General features: G+C 44.8%; 1 protein-coding gene across 2 annotated transcripts in view; it reads right to left on the bottom strand.

The window, feature by feature from the left end:
• Positions 1-218: 218 nt before the first annotated feature.
• The window catches only part of LOC105025225 (dedicator of cytokinesis protein 2), a 103360-nt gene continuing 91399 nt past the window's right edge, over positions 219-12179 (bottom strand). For both annotated transcript variants that reach the window (XM_029119192.2, XM_010895771.4), the window contains exons 32-51: positions 11250-11398; positions 10387-10472; positions 10126-10282; positions 9112-9152; positions 7723-7813; positions 6619-6729; positions 6271-6360; positions 4879-4983; positions 4409-4550; positions 4106-4187; positions 3894-3978; positions 3518-3604; positions 2771-2947; positions 2391-2474; positions 2116-2253; positions 1806-1933; positions 1369-1558; positions 1022-1124; positions 796-944; positions 219-577 (exon numbers count right to left, since the gene is read on the bottom strand). In XM_029119192.2, coding sequence (XP_028975025.2) covers positions 506-577; positions 796-944; positions 1022-1124; positions 1369-1558; positions 1806-1933; positions 2116-2253; positions 2391-2474; positions 2771-2947; positions 3518-3604; positions 3894-3978; positions 4106-4187; positions 4409-4550; positions 4879-4983; positions 6271-6360; positions 6619-6729; positions 7723-7813; positions 9112-9152; positions 10126-10282; positions 10387-10472; positions 11250-11398 — 2267 coding nt within the window. In that variant the 3' untranslated portion in view covers positions 219-505. The remainder of the gene's footprint in view (positions 578-795; positions 945-1021; positions 1125-1368; positions 1559-1805; positions 1934-2115; positions 2254-2390; positions 2475-2770; positions 2948-3517; positions 3605-3893; positions 3979-4105; positions 4188-4408; positions 4551-4878; positions 4984-6270; positions 6361-6618; positions 6730-7722; positions 7814-9111; positions 9153-10125; positions 10283-10386; positions 10473-11249; positions 11399-12179) is intronic.

Genomic DNA, 12179 nt, shown 5'->3' with positions numbered 1-12179 from the left:
GTCTAAACTAAATGTACACTATTAAGATCGCTTTGGGACATAATCCATAACTTCAATTAGTTTGTTGATTGATTGATTGATTTATATTAAACTGCTAAACAGATGTTAAATAAGAGATCCCATCCCATTTTTTTTTTTTTTTTTATAAGTTTAAAAACATTTGAAAGCTTTCAAAGAACACTCATCATGATGGAAGTTAAAATATTTAAAAAGGCCAGTCAATAAATATGTTCTTTATTGAAAATATTATAAAAGATATAAGAGCTGAAGCTTCAAAGCACGCCAGGCGGAATATCTTCAGAGAATCTGTCTCATTATATTCTTCTAGCTCTGTTCCAGTGAGCCCATGTGTGCATAAACAACCCCAAACCCAATAAAAAGCAGATCAGATAGCTATTTCCAAAACAGAACTTCTAGCAGGGCGGCAGGCTCTGGGGTTTAGCTGGCGTTCAAAGCAGAGCAGGTGAAAAGGGTCCCTGGGGTCATCATGGCTGTTGGATGGCTGTTAGAAATGACTGGGGTTCTTCTGGCCCGGGTCAGTCGGCGGCTTGATGCTCGGTTGCTCCAGCTTGTTGCTCTGTTGGAAGACAGACAAACATACATACACAAAAAATACTTTAAACCTACCTAATAATGAATACTTTACTGTCCCTTTAGGTCGAGACTGTCTGGCTGGACTGCAGGCATAAACATAACACATCAAATAAAATAAAAAAGTATTCAGCAAACCGTATACAACACCTCCTATTACAAATGTGTGTGTGCGTGTGTGTGCGTGCGTGTGCGCATGCGTACTTTGGTCCCAAACAGCAGGTTGATGACCCCCTTGGATCGTCGGTCAGCGGTCCGGTCACCGGGCAAACAGACAGACATACTCTTACTGTCCCGCCTAGCCCGGGCTGACTCCGCCTCCTCACTCCCATTGGCCACAGACAGAGACAGACCTGTGGAAGGGCGCGTGTGTGAGTCAGGCTTTCTGTGTGCGCTTGTGGATGCTGGTCGTGCGGGTGTTTTACTCCACCTGTTATAGCCGGCAGCGATCTGGAGTTGGCGTTGGTCAGGGAGTCGTTTCCCTGAGGTTCAGACAGGTTGGTGTCACTGCGGAACTCCTGCTTCTTAGACAGCTAGAGGGAGACAGACCGCGGTTGCTTGTTCATATCACAGATATAAAAGGGCGGGCAGTCTATTATTTATGGTTGATACTTGCCACACAGGAAGAGAAATGTTGTAAGAACATCTTAAATTCACTCCGACACTAGTCCCACCCTCTCATCACCAAACCCCCCCCCCCCCCACACACACACACACACTCCAGATATCCCTCCTACCTCCCTGTCACACTCTCCCATCTGTCTGTGTCTCTCTCACCCGTTTGCTGTCCATTGTGTGGGTCCTGTCTCTCTCCTCCTGGATGAAGATCATGCTGCTCCTCTTCTTTTTCCTCTTGGACTTCCTGAGTTTAACCTCCCCCTCGGCCACACCCTCGTCCCCCACGCTCACACTCCCTGCGGAACGCTGCAGGGTGGGATACTGTGGGGGGGCGTTGTCAGGGAGACCGCTGGGGGGGATTATATGGAGCGGAACGAGAGAGAGAGGGAGGGAGGGAGAGAGAGAGAGGGAGAGAGAGGGGGAGAGAGAGGGTTTGGTGTTTGGTTCCATGTTTGTATCCATAACTGTGGGTCTGGATCCGTGTGTGCGCGCGTGTGTGTGTGTATGTGGGCGTATTGAATGTGTGTGCCATTTTTCACCTGTGTGTGTGTAAGTGTGTGCTTGATTACGTGTATGTTCTTGGTATACTCGTGTACCTGTCTGGGTGGGTCTTGGTAGGGGTCCCACACTCTGAACCCTGGAGAGAGGAGATGGATATGACAGACTGGCGGAAGGAGCGGAGGACGGAGCGGGGACGAGTGGACTTCCTCTCATCCATATCCGGCTAAAGAGGATGAATGACAAAAAGAAAAACATATATCAAATGGACCAAAGACACAGGTTAAGTTTTGGCCACTATCATTCTGAAAACTCATTTCAGGCCAGAAAAATGATCCCCTGTCCCAAAGAACAGTTTCCTTAATTCCCACAAACACACTTTCTCTTTCAATCCGTCGCCTCTCTTACCAGCTCCCTCACTCCATATTCCTTCTCCACCTTCTTCTTCATATGTTTGAAGCACTCCTCCATGCGCTCGTGGAAAGGTCGTAGGTCGTCTGTTACTCTCTTCCCATGTAACGAGATCCCTCCGCCGAGCAACGGGATCTGCAGGTCAACAGTAAGAAATGTGTGTGTGTTTGTGTTTCTGTACTCTACAGTATGTATGTGGTTGTATGTGTGTGAGCGTATGTATGTGTGTGTGCGCACGTGTGTGTGTGTGTGTGTGTGTGTAGGGACAGTACCTGCCATGCTATGAGGTCTTTGAGGCGAGCCAACTTATCTCTGTCCTCTGGGTGTTTCTGGGTGTACTCCTCAATAAAGAAGGCCTGGACTCAGGGCAGGAGAACAAAGGAAAAAGAGGAACAGATGAATTTCCTGCACTTGTCACAGATTACGCTGTCATGGCAGGGGGTTGAAATAAGCAGAAGACGAATGTCTGACTCTCACCAATAAATCATCAAACCTATCTGAAGCTCATGTCAAACACACGCGACAAAGCAATATATATGTCATCACCTAATGGTTGCTGCAAAACACAATTTATTACCAGTCAATTCTACAAAGTAAAATAAATTATTAATTTAATACAAATGTGTTCACAGATGCATGGAGGACGTCTGACCTTCTCGTACTTGGCAAAGCCCCCCATGACAGCAGGGTCTACAATGCCATTGAGCAGCATGGAGAGGGGGTTGATGGGTAGGGCTTCGTCAGCCTGGTATTGGTTGATCATGGTCAGGATCTTCTCATTGGTGCTCTCCATGGTCTCTATAGCATTCTCCAGTGGACTGATAGTGGTCTGGTGAGGGGGGATAACACACAGTTGGGAATGTTGGGAACCAGATATATGGGACACAAAGACAGAGACAGTGACAGATATATGGGGACACAAAGACAGAGACAGATATATGGGGACATAAAGACAGAGAGAGTGACAGATATTTGGGGACATAAAGACAGAGACAGCAACAGATATTTGGGGACATAAAGACAGAGACAGCAACAGATATATGGGGACACACAGACAGAGAATGTGACGGATGTATGAAGACAGTGACATATTTATGGGGGCACAGACAGAGACAGATATATGGGGACAGAGACAGATATATTGGGACACAAAGACAGAGAAATGTACAGATATATGGGGACACAGACAGAGAGCTAAATATGGAGACACAAAGAGAGACAGATATATGGGGACACAGACAGAGACAGATATAATGAGGACACAGACAGAGACAGATATATGGGGGGGACAGACAGAGGCAGATATATGGGGACACACAGACAGAGACAGATATAAAGGGGACACAGACAGATATATGGGGGGACAGACAGAAACAGATATATGGGGACACAGACTTACATGTTTCATGTCTGTGGCCTCAAACCATCGCAGGATCCCAGGAAGTTTATACACTGTGGTGAATGTGGTGCGCTCAATCCACATAGACTAGGAGAGAGAAAAACTCTGTTTAGACCTGCTTCTAACATATATATTTCCTCCTGATTTTGTTTGCAATGGCCCATTTTAGATGTTGAAAAGACACATTGTGATCCGATTGTGATCAGATCCTGTATGTTTAGAAATTAAAGGTCATGTCAAGTTCAAGACAAGAGCACAATGAACGATGCATGCAAAAGCAGGCATAAACTGGCTTTAAAAGGAGAGGGTGTGACATTGTTGCCGTTATGTTGTGTGTAGGTGAATGCTCCGATTATGGATTCAGTTCTACACTCACTACAAACTCATTGTTGGGGTCCACTGGGCCTCTCCTCACAGGTCTGGAGTAGTGAAAACGCTGCACATAGTTGGACTTATAGAAGCTACACCACACATAAAAACACAATAACAGAGAACAGAAAGACGTCATAAAAAACAAGGAATTTCACTGGTTGACAATGCAAAGTATATTTTTGTAATATGAAAGTGAGACAGATTTAAAGGACTGACTTGATGATCTGGTCAGGAACAGGTTTGTTCTTCAGGCGGGGTGGGATCTCCAGAACGGGCTGAACCGTGAAACACTGGATGTCTGAGACAACCCGGTCAGGAAAGAACATGACCACAACACAACCAGGTCAGCAAAGAACATGACCACAACACAACCAGGTCAGGAAAGAACATGACCACAACACAACCAGGTCAGGAAAGAACATGACCACAACACAAATTTGTCAGGAGAGAACATAACCACAGAACAAACAAGTCAGGACAGAACACGACCACAACAATCGTAAAACACCATAAGGATACACTGCAGCGGGGAGAGCATGATGTCATCCCCGGGCATGGTGGTGATGTTTAGACGAACAGCGCTGGGAAACTGACTCATCAGCTGGTTCTGGAAGTCCTCTCTACGCTCGTACTCCTTCCCCCGGTGGATGAACACCTTGTTCTGAGGTTGTGCACAGGTTAGAGAGGGACAGAAAGGGGACGCTAACGGTCATTAACACCACATGAGACGTAGCCAAATGGTGTCTTTCAATACCGTTCAGATATTTTTCCTTGCGTGGATCAACACCCTCGGCTGTTGATTTCGTAAGCTCAATAAAACAATAACGACTGAAGGTTAGGGTCACAAAAACACAAATAAATGACCACAACACAACCATATCAGGAAAGAATATGACCACAACCCAACCGGTTGAGGAAAGAACATGACCGCAACCCAGTCACGTCAGGATGTTCTAACATGCAATAACGGTTCAGAAGGGTGGACTGACCCTGAGGAACGGGGGGTAGCCCTGTCCGTAGTAGCCCACTGCAAAGTAGTCTGGCTTGGGCCTGAGGATCTTCATGATGCTCTCATAGAACTTAGCCTGCTGCTTCTACATTGGGAGAAAAACAGGGTGGCGGTTAAAGAAAGAAAGGGAGGGAGAATGAGGGAGGGAGTGAAGGGGTTCAGGAGAGAGAACATCCTGAGAAAAGAGAAAGAGAGGGGAAGAGAAAGACAGACAAAGAGAAATTGACAAATTCTCTGCATTCTGTTCAGCTACAGCAGCTCATCTACTGAAATGACACATTCAGCAAAATATGGTTCTTAAAAGGCACGGCAGTGCCTGTTCTTCTTGAGGAGGCTAAATATAGCCCTTCTGTCTTCCAAGATCCTGGCGAACTTATGCTGCATCACAATTGAGAGCATTCTGACTAACTGCGCCACAGTGTGGTTTGGTGGTTGCTCTGTAGGTGGAGAAAACCGCCCAGCACATCATGGGTACCCAGCTCCCAGCCATTGTAGACCTCCAGCGTAGGGCACCTGGCATCACCAGGGACCCTTCACACCCATGCCACAAACTGTTTGCCCTCCTCCCATCAGGCAGGCAGTACAGGTCTATCCGTTCTCGCACCAGCAGGCTCAGGAACAGTTTCTTTCCATCTACTGTGACCCTGCTGAACTCTGTGACTCCCCATCGCTAACTATACACCCCCTCTGCACTACTGGACAAGTCTGGTAAGATGTTTCAGTTCCGGTTTCATTGCTGCTATTACTGTATTTCACTTAGTTATGTTGTCAGTAAGTTGGCCCGTGCCACCAAAATGAAGTTTTTTTCTCTCCATTGTGGGAGCCCAACTGGTCAAAATGTTTAGATGTTTTTTCACCTTGGCAGTCAACACTGGAAATGTTGGTTATATATACATTTCAGTTTTGTTCTACTTTTTTGTCTAGCTGAATGCCAGTTTGTATCACACACAATGCCAGTTTAAATCAACCATATTTATTAGACAGAATTCAGAGGAGCAAAGATGGTCTCTACGGTGACAAAGGGAGAAAGGAAGGAAAGCTACACATGCTCTTGAGTTTTGAGGAAAGGAGACTCTTAACAGGAGAGAGGAGAGAATGAAAAGAGTACAAGTGAATGGGAGGAAAGGTGTGTGTCAGAATGAAGGAGAACTGAGGAGTTTATATGAGTATAGTGAGACATGAATATCTGATGAAGATCACTTGCTGTCAAACAGAATAAATCAGGATGTATGGACATTATGAAGATAGATAGATAAACAGACAGGTAGATAGACAGAGAGACAGAAAGACAGACAGATAGATAGATAGATAGATAGATAGATAGATAGATAGATAGATAGATAGATAGATGAAAGAATAATATGATGATTACCAGACTCTGGCTGAGCAGCTCATAGTCAAACACCTCATTTTCATACTGGTCTGCCAGCTCCTTACAAAGAATGATGGCTTCCTCCCACATCTAGACAGACAGACAGACATCACCAAGATACTCATGGAGAAGATACAGCATAGATAAAATCACCAAATCCAAACTTCTCGAGAGCGCAGAGAGTACGTAAGTAATATACGAGATCAGCCAACTTCAACGTGTGACTCAGAGTGCAGAGAACAGAGAGCACATTCAAAACAGACCACCAACTCAAACATACTGTATCTATCAGTACAGCAAATACACTTCACAGACTCAAGACCGCACACTCCCGTCCATCAAGCTGACCTTGCCCTTGTCGAAATATCCGATGATGGTGTCATAGAGGTACTCCTTCTGCTGGCGCTGGGTCTGACTGCTCCCCATCTCAAACTGAGGACCGCACTGCTCATCTGACCACTGCCAGGAGGGAGGGAGCAGAAAGGAAGCAATCAAAGAGTCAGGGCAGGTTATGAACAGGACTGTGAAACCAGAGGTGGTTCAATATTTTCCAAACTATGGCTTGTTGACCCATCTTGCGTCACCTGGATAAAAAACGGGGTAGCGAGGCACAGACACATGGGGCATACAACCGGTGTTAGGGTTAGAAATGAGAATCCAACTGCGACAAACTATTTTGCTTCCTAAAGCTTGAGCTATTACTATTATTGAACTATTATTAATGAGGGTTTAAGCCATTGTAACCCCGTAGTCTCTCAGCAACACAGGTGTGTGGTTCAGAACCCCTCAGAACTAGCTGGACAGAACCAGGCGTTACATCCCACTTGAGGAGAAAGAACATTATTGCTGACAGGTGTTATTTTCTACACACAAAAGATTATACAAACATATCGCCCAACCAATCTCATAGAAATATTATTATAAACCAGTCAGCATCAACCAATAGTTGCAATTTAGAGAACATTAGTAGTCGCATCCATTTGTTCACCGTCATCAGGTCCCGAAGGAAATCTCAGGTCTTATGCCCAAAAGGTTTGTTGTTTTCTCAGTGAGTGATGAAGTGTGGTACACCCTTGAGGATAAACTACAGAGCTAGGGGACACTTGCAGATATAATAAACTACTGGAGAGAGTAAAACCATGAAAGACAGAGAAATCTAGACTCTGTGTTCCGGTTGGCCAATAAGAACCGCATAAAAAAACAAAGAGAGGTCAGATACACCCACTATAAATCACCATAGTAACCCAGACACAGTGGCCAAAGCCCTGTCATAAAGTCTCCCCAACAACTTCATCAGATGAATTAATGCTATTGGCCAATGCCAAGAAAAAACACTCATCAACCAATAAAATCTCTTCTGTGTCATCTTATTTTGCTTCGGGGCAGCAGTGAATCCACCAGTAAATGGCTCTCTCTAGCTGTGAATGTCTGTGTGTGTGTGTGTGTGCATACCTTGAGCAGGCGAGAGTGAAGCAACAGAGTGTATGCTGCCTCTGTGTAGTTTTCCACAGCCATGTGAAGGTCTCTCAGCTTGTAAAGGTATCTGTTGCACACACACAAACATAAAATTAACCACATCAAGATGTAATGCATAACATTGTCCACCAGAGGTCTCTGTTGCCTAGACAACTCCGTGAGTAGTCTCGCGCTGTGGAAGGGTGCTGTACATTACAACCCTCTGCAAATATGTTGGCTTGACCTATACGCCAGCCGTCGATCACAAAGAACTCAAATAAAAGGCTGAACTAACCGCCCAATAGCTTTACTGTTTACACAAAGCCTCTCTATGAAAAATAGATAGTACATTTCTTACTGATGCAGTTTTTATAGGGATTGGTAATACACTGTGTTCTGCTCACACTCTGGTTTGAACAATGGCACACACATCAGAACACATGGAGGTTTGATGCACCTGAGGGGCCAGAACACATCAGTCTGTCTGGCCCGACTACACAGCTGGGCTCCCTACTGTTTGTCTCTCACTCCCCTCCTCTCTCTTTCTAGTAACCTTTCTTTTTTAGAAAGTTGTCATTTCTCTTTCTGTGGTATTTATTTCCTTACCCCTCCTTCGCTCTTCTTCTTTCTCTTTATATCTCTCTGTTTTCCCTAACCTATTTTCTATCCCTGTCACTCACTCTCTGTAGAACATTCATTCTTTTTTTTGTGTGTGGATTCTGTCAAATGTTGAGTTTAAACAACATCCTAGGTTTCCAGGTTTCAGAAAATGTTATATTGAGTATATTTCTAGGTTGTGTTTCATTTTTCCCCCATACATCTTGTTTTTCAAAATATATTTTCCTCTTCCTCTCATCATCTCTTGTTTGACTAACTTGTCCTCTTACTGTCTCACTTCTCAACTTTCTCTCTCCTTCACCGTCTCACTCTCCTTCCATCCTACTCTAAGTTCCACTTCCTTTCCTCCATCCCACTCCCTGTTTATCTATATCTTTGTCTCTCTTTCTGTCTCCTTGTGTCTCTTACTGTCCATCCATTTCTTTCTCCCTTCCCCTTCGCTTCCTCTCCTAAAATGAGTTCACATGTTGCTGTGAGTTGAGGGCCTGATCCTCTGGATTTTGACATTAATTCACCAGAACTCAAATAATCCCTTGTCAGATTATATACACTCACACCCACACAAACACACATACACAGACATACAAGGTCATATTCTGGAGCTCACAGTCAAACCAGCACACAGAACCCAGCCCAATCCCACAGCATGGTTAATCACACATCCAGAAACACTCTACTCTCTATGCATGACAGAGTGCTGGGGCAGCTATAGTTATGAAACACATTTAGTATTCAAACAGCCATATGTTCTTGTTGCATAAGGTTCACCTGATGTACATTCCCTCACGATTGATGTCCTTGTAGAAATTCTGCAAAACAAGAGAGAAATGTGAGTGTTTGCTTATCAATGCATCTGCATGTGGTGGGGGATATGTGTTGGGCCTGAGTATTCACAGGGGATGTGTGCATGTGTGAGTGTTTGTCAGTGGGGGACACAAATTCCCTGTTTTAATTAAGTTTAATGATGTCTTTAGAGAGCAGACGAGTGTGACAACCCACAGTAAACCTGTCTAATCATCAGGACACACACACACAGATGCACCATGGCTCTTTTCCAGTGCTCGCCCGGAGAGAAAAACACTCAAGGCAAAACACACACCTTAAACACACTCCGAGTCTGACTGATGTTTGAGGAATTCTTAAAACTATCTAACTGTACAGAAGTATCATATCATCAATCATTTACAGTCAATACCTGGCATGCGGGTCAGATTCATCCAGGTGTGTCCCCACAGACCTGTGTTCCGCCTGTAGCATGCTACTGTTCGTTAGCCTGAGGTAAGGATATTCAGCTTGCATAGGCTTATCGCATAGCGATGTTAGCTCACCTGACGTCAACATCTTTTGCCTCACGAATTGCAAGTGGTGAAAGGAAAAGGCTAATGTGGCCGAGGCTGGATAACCCTGCTCCACAGTGTGACAGGCAATCACTGGGTGACCCTGCTCCACTGTGTGACAGACAATCACTGGGTGACTGCCTCAGAGCCAGTATCATTCTACCACAACGATCGCCCTGCCTCGGAGACTGATCTCCCCTGTTGTTAATCTGTGATATTCAATTCCAGCCGACTGTCCCTCTGACACGCTGTCACTGGAGGCTCTAGTAGATGCTGGTAATGAATTGGATTTCAGACAGTGGCTGCTATGGCCGTGTTTACAACCATTGTATTATGGCCGAACAGTTGTTTGGCATGGCATGTAAATGGCTCCCAACTCAGAAATCATGATAAAAGACAAACAGTTCTGTCCACTGTGCTTCTTCCTGTAGAGGGCGGGACTTGCCAGGAGATTGACGGTGCAGCTCATGCGGTTGTTGCGGCTGTCGTCGTTCATCACTGTGCGGTAGTCAAGGAGACGCACCAGAAGTCCCTTCACCAAGGTAACGAAGTGCTCGACTTCGGGCTTCATGAAGGGATACTCTATAGCACATTCCAAAAGACTGACACACAAACACACACACAAGTTAATAATTGTGCGTAAAGTTGATTGATTGGTGGATTGGTAGATGACAAAGGCTTGTGGGAATGAAATGTGGGGACTGACATGTTTTCCAGGAGCTCCATGTATCTCTCATCTCCTCCTCCTCCTTCCACTTCATGATCCAGCTTCAAGATGATCTCATTCTCAAACTACACACACACACACACACACACACACACATACACAACAGAGGTCCAGTGATCAAGTTCAAAGAATGAAAATGTAAAGTAATCAGGTTCACATCAGGTTGACATTGTGTGTAGTGGGAGTGTGTCATCAGATTTACATTATGTACAGTGTGAGTGTGTCACAAGGTTGACATTGTGCACAATTGGTGTGTGTCACCAGGTTGAATATTGGGTACAGTGGGAGTGTGTCACCAGGTTGAGATTGTGTGTAGTGGGAATGTCATCAGGTTGACATTGCATACAGTGGGCGTGTGTCATCAGGTTGAGCTCCCTAACCCTGGCTACCCATCATCCTTCTGGCTATAATGACGTTTCTCCACCAGCACAGACTGTACCTTTCTGCCCTATGATGTTTGGAACACATTCTGGGTCAGTCCCAGAAACAGATGTGTTTGTTTAGAGCCAGCTAACATGAGGATATCATTAACTTTGATACTCTGATTGGTTGGATTTCAGTCCAATTGCTGATCAATTTGATTCGTACAACTCCCTGTATTTTATGTCTACAAAGAATCTGTTAGGTGGGCACATTCAGACTGAATGTTTGTTATGTGTGTGACGGTTGCAAGAGCACTGTAATAATATTCCGGGTGAATCGTCAGGCAACGGCAGATGTGAGTATGCATTAGCATCTGTGTTTATGACTATAAGTGTCTGTTTGTGTGTTAGCCTCTGTGTGAGTGCGTAGGATTATGTTGTTCTTGGTGTTGCTTGTGTGTGTTCGTGTCGATGTTGCACCTTGTGGAAGTGTGTGGAGTGTTTGTGTTCACACAGCATCATGTCGAAGAAGATGGGAATGGTGGCCCGCCTAAGTTCCTCCTCTGGAATCAAAGTCATCTCCAGGATAGGACCCACCATCCCAGGGATGAAACATATCTTATTCCCACCTAGATAGACACACACACACACACACACAAGCCCACAGGGTTAAAATTGGGCCGGACCATCGGGCTCATCCTTTGATCCAAACGAGATGCAGGTTTGGGTTGAGCCCCGGCACGTATGGTGATGAGAATTCTGCCCACAACAATGCCTGATTAAAATGGAATCAGCTAACAGATCGCATGCAGCATTCTGGAGAAAAAAAATCAAACATAGGTTGTTCTTTGTATTAGGACATGCAGAGGAACTTCTACCTCATAGAAACACAAGAGCAATACACACCCGGTTGACAAAAACCAAACAGGTTGAGCTGCAGAAATGGGAGCTGGTAGACCGTATACAGAAGATAAATTGCATGACAAACAATGAAAGGCCAAGTACACCACAAGTAACTGAACCAGTGTGAAAAGGTATTGAACTAATATTTGTGAATTTACCGGAAAAATGTGAAGTGGGCTAGAGTCCGTCTGCTAACTGCTTTGTGACTCAGCAAGAACACAACTGTATGTTGTCTAGGTGGAAGAAAAACAGTGACCGCACTTACGTGACATTGTTGGCTTAATGACAAACTAGCTACCAAATGTCATTATACTTTCCCCCTCCACATCCAGTCATCAATTAGCAGGTTCATTGGGGTGTGTTGTCTGGATGCGGGAGTTATTTAAGTGGTGAAACATGCGTGGGTAGCCTCATGAAGTGACTGACTTTCAGATGCAAACCTCATGACAGGTTGTATTCTAATATGAGAGGAATGATATGACAAATCTTTCAGCCACTAATAAGAGA

This window comes from Esox lucius, chromosome 4 (assembly GCF_011004845.1).
Source record: "Esox lucius isolate fEsoLuc1 chromosome 4, fEsoLuc1.pri, whole genome shotgun sequence".
NCBI lineage: Eukaryota > Metazoa > Chordata > Actinopteri > Esociformes > Esocidae > Esox > Esox lucius.
The sequence above is the reverse complement of the archived record's forward strand: the minus strand, read 5'-3'. Positions and strand labels throughout refer to the sequence as shown.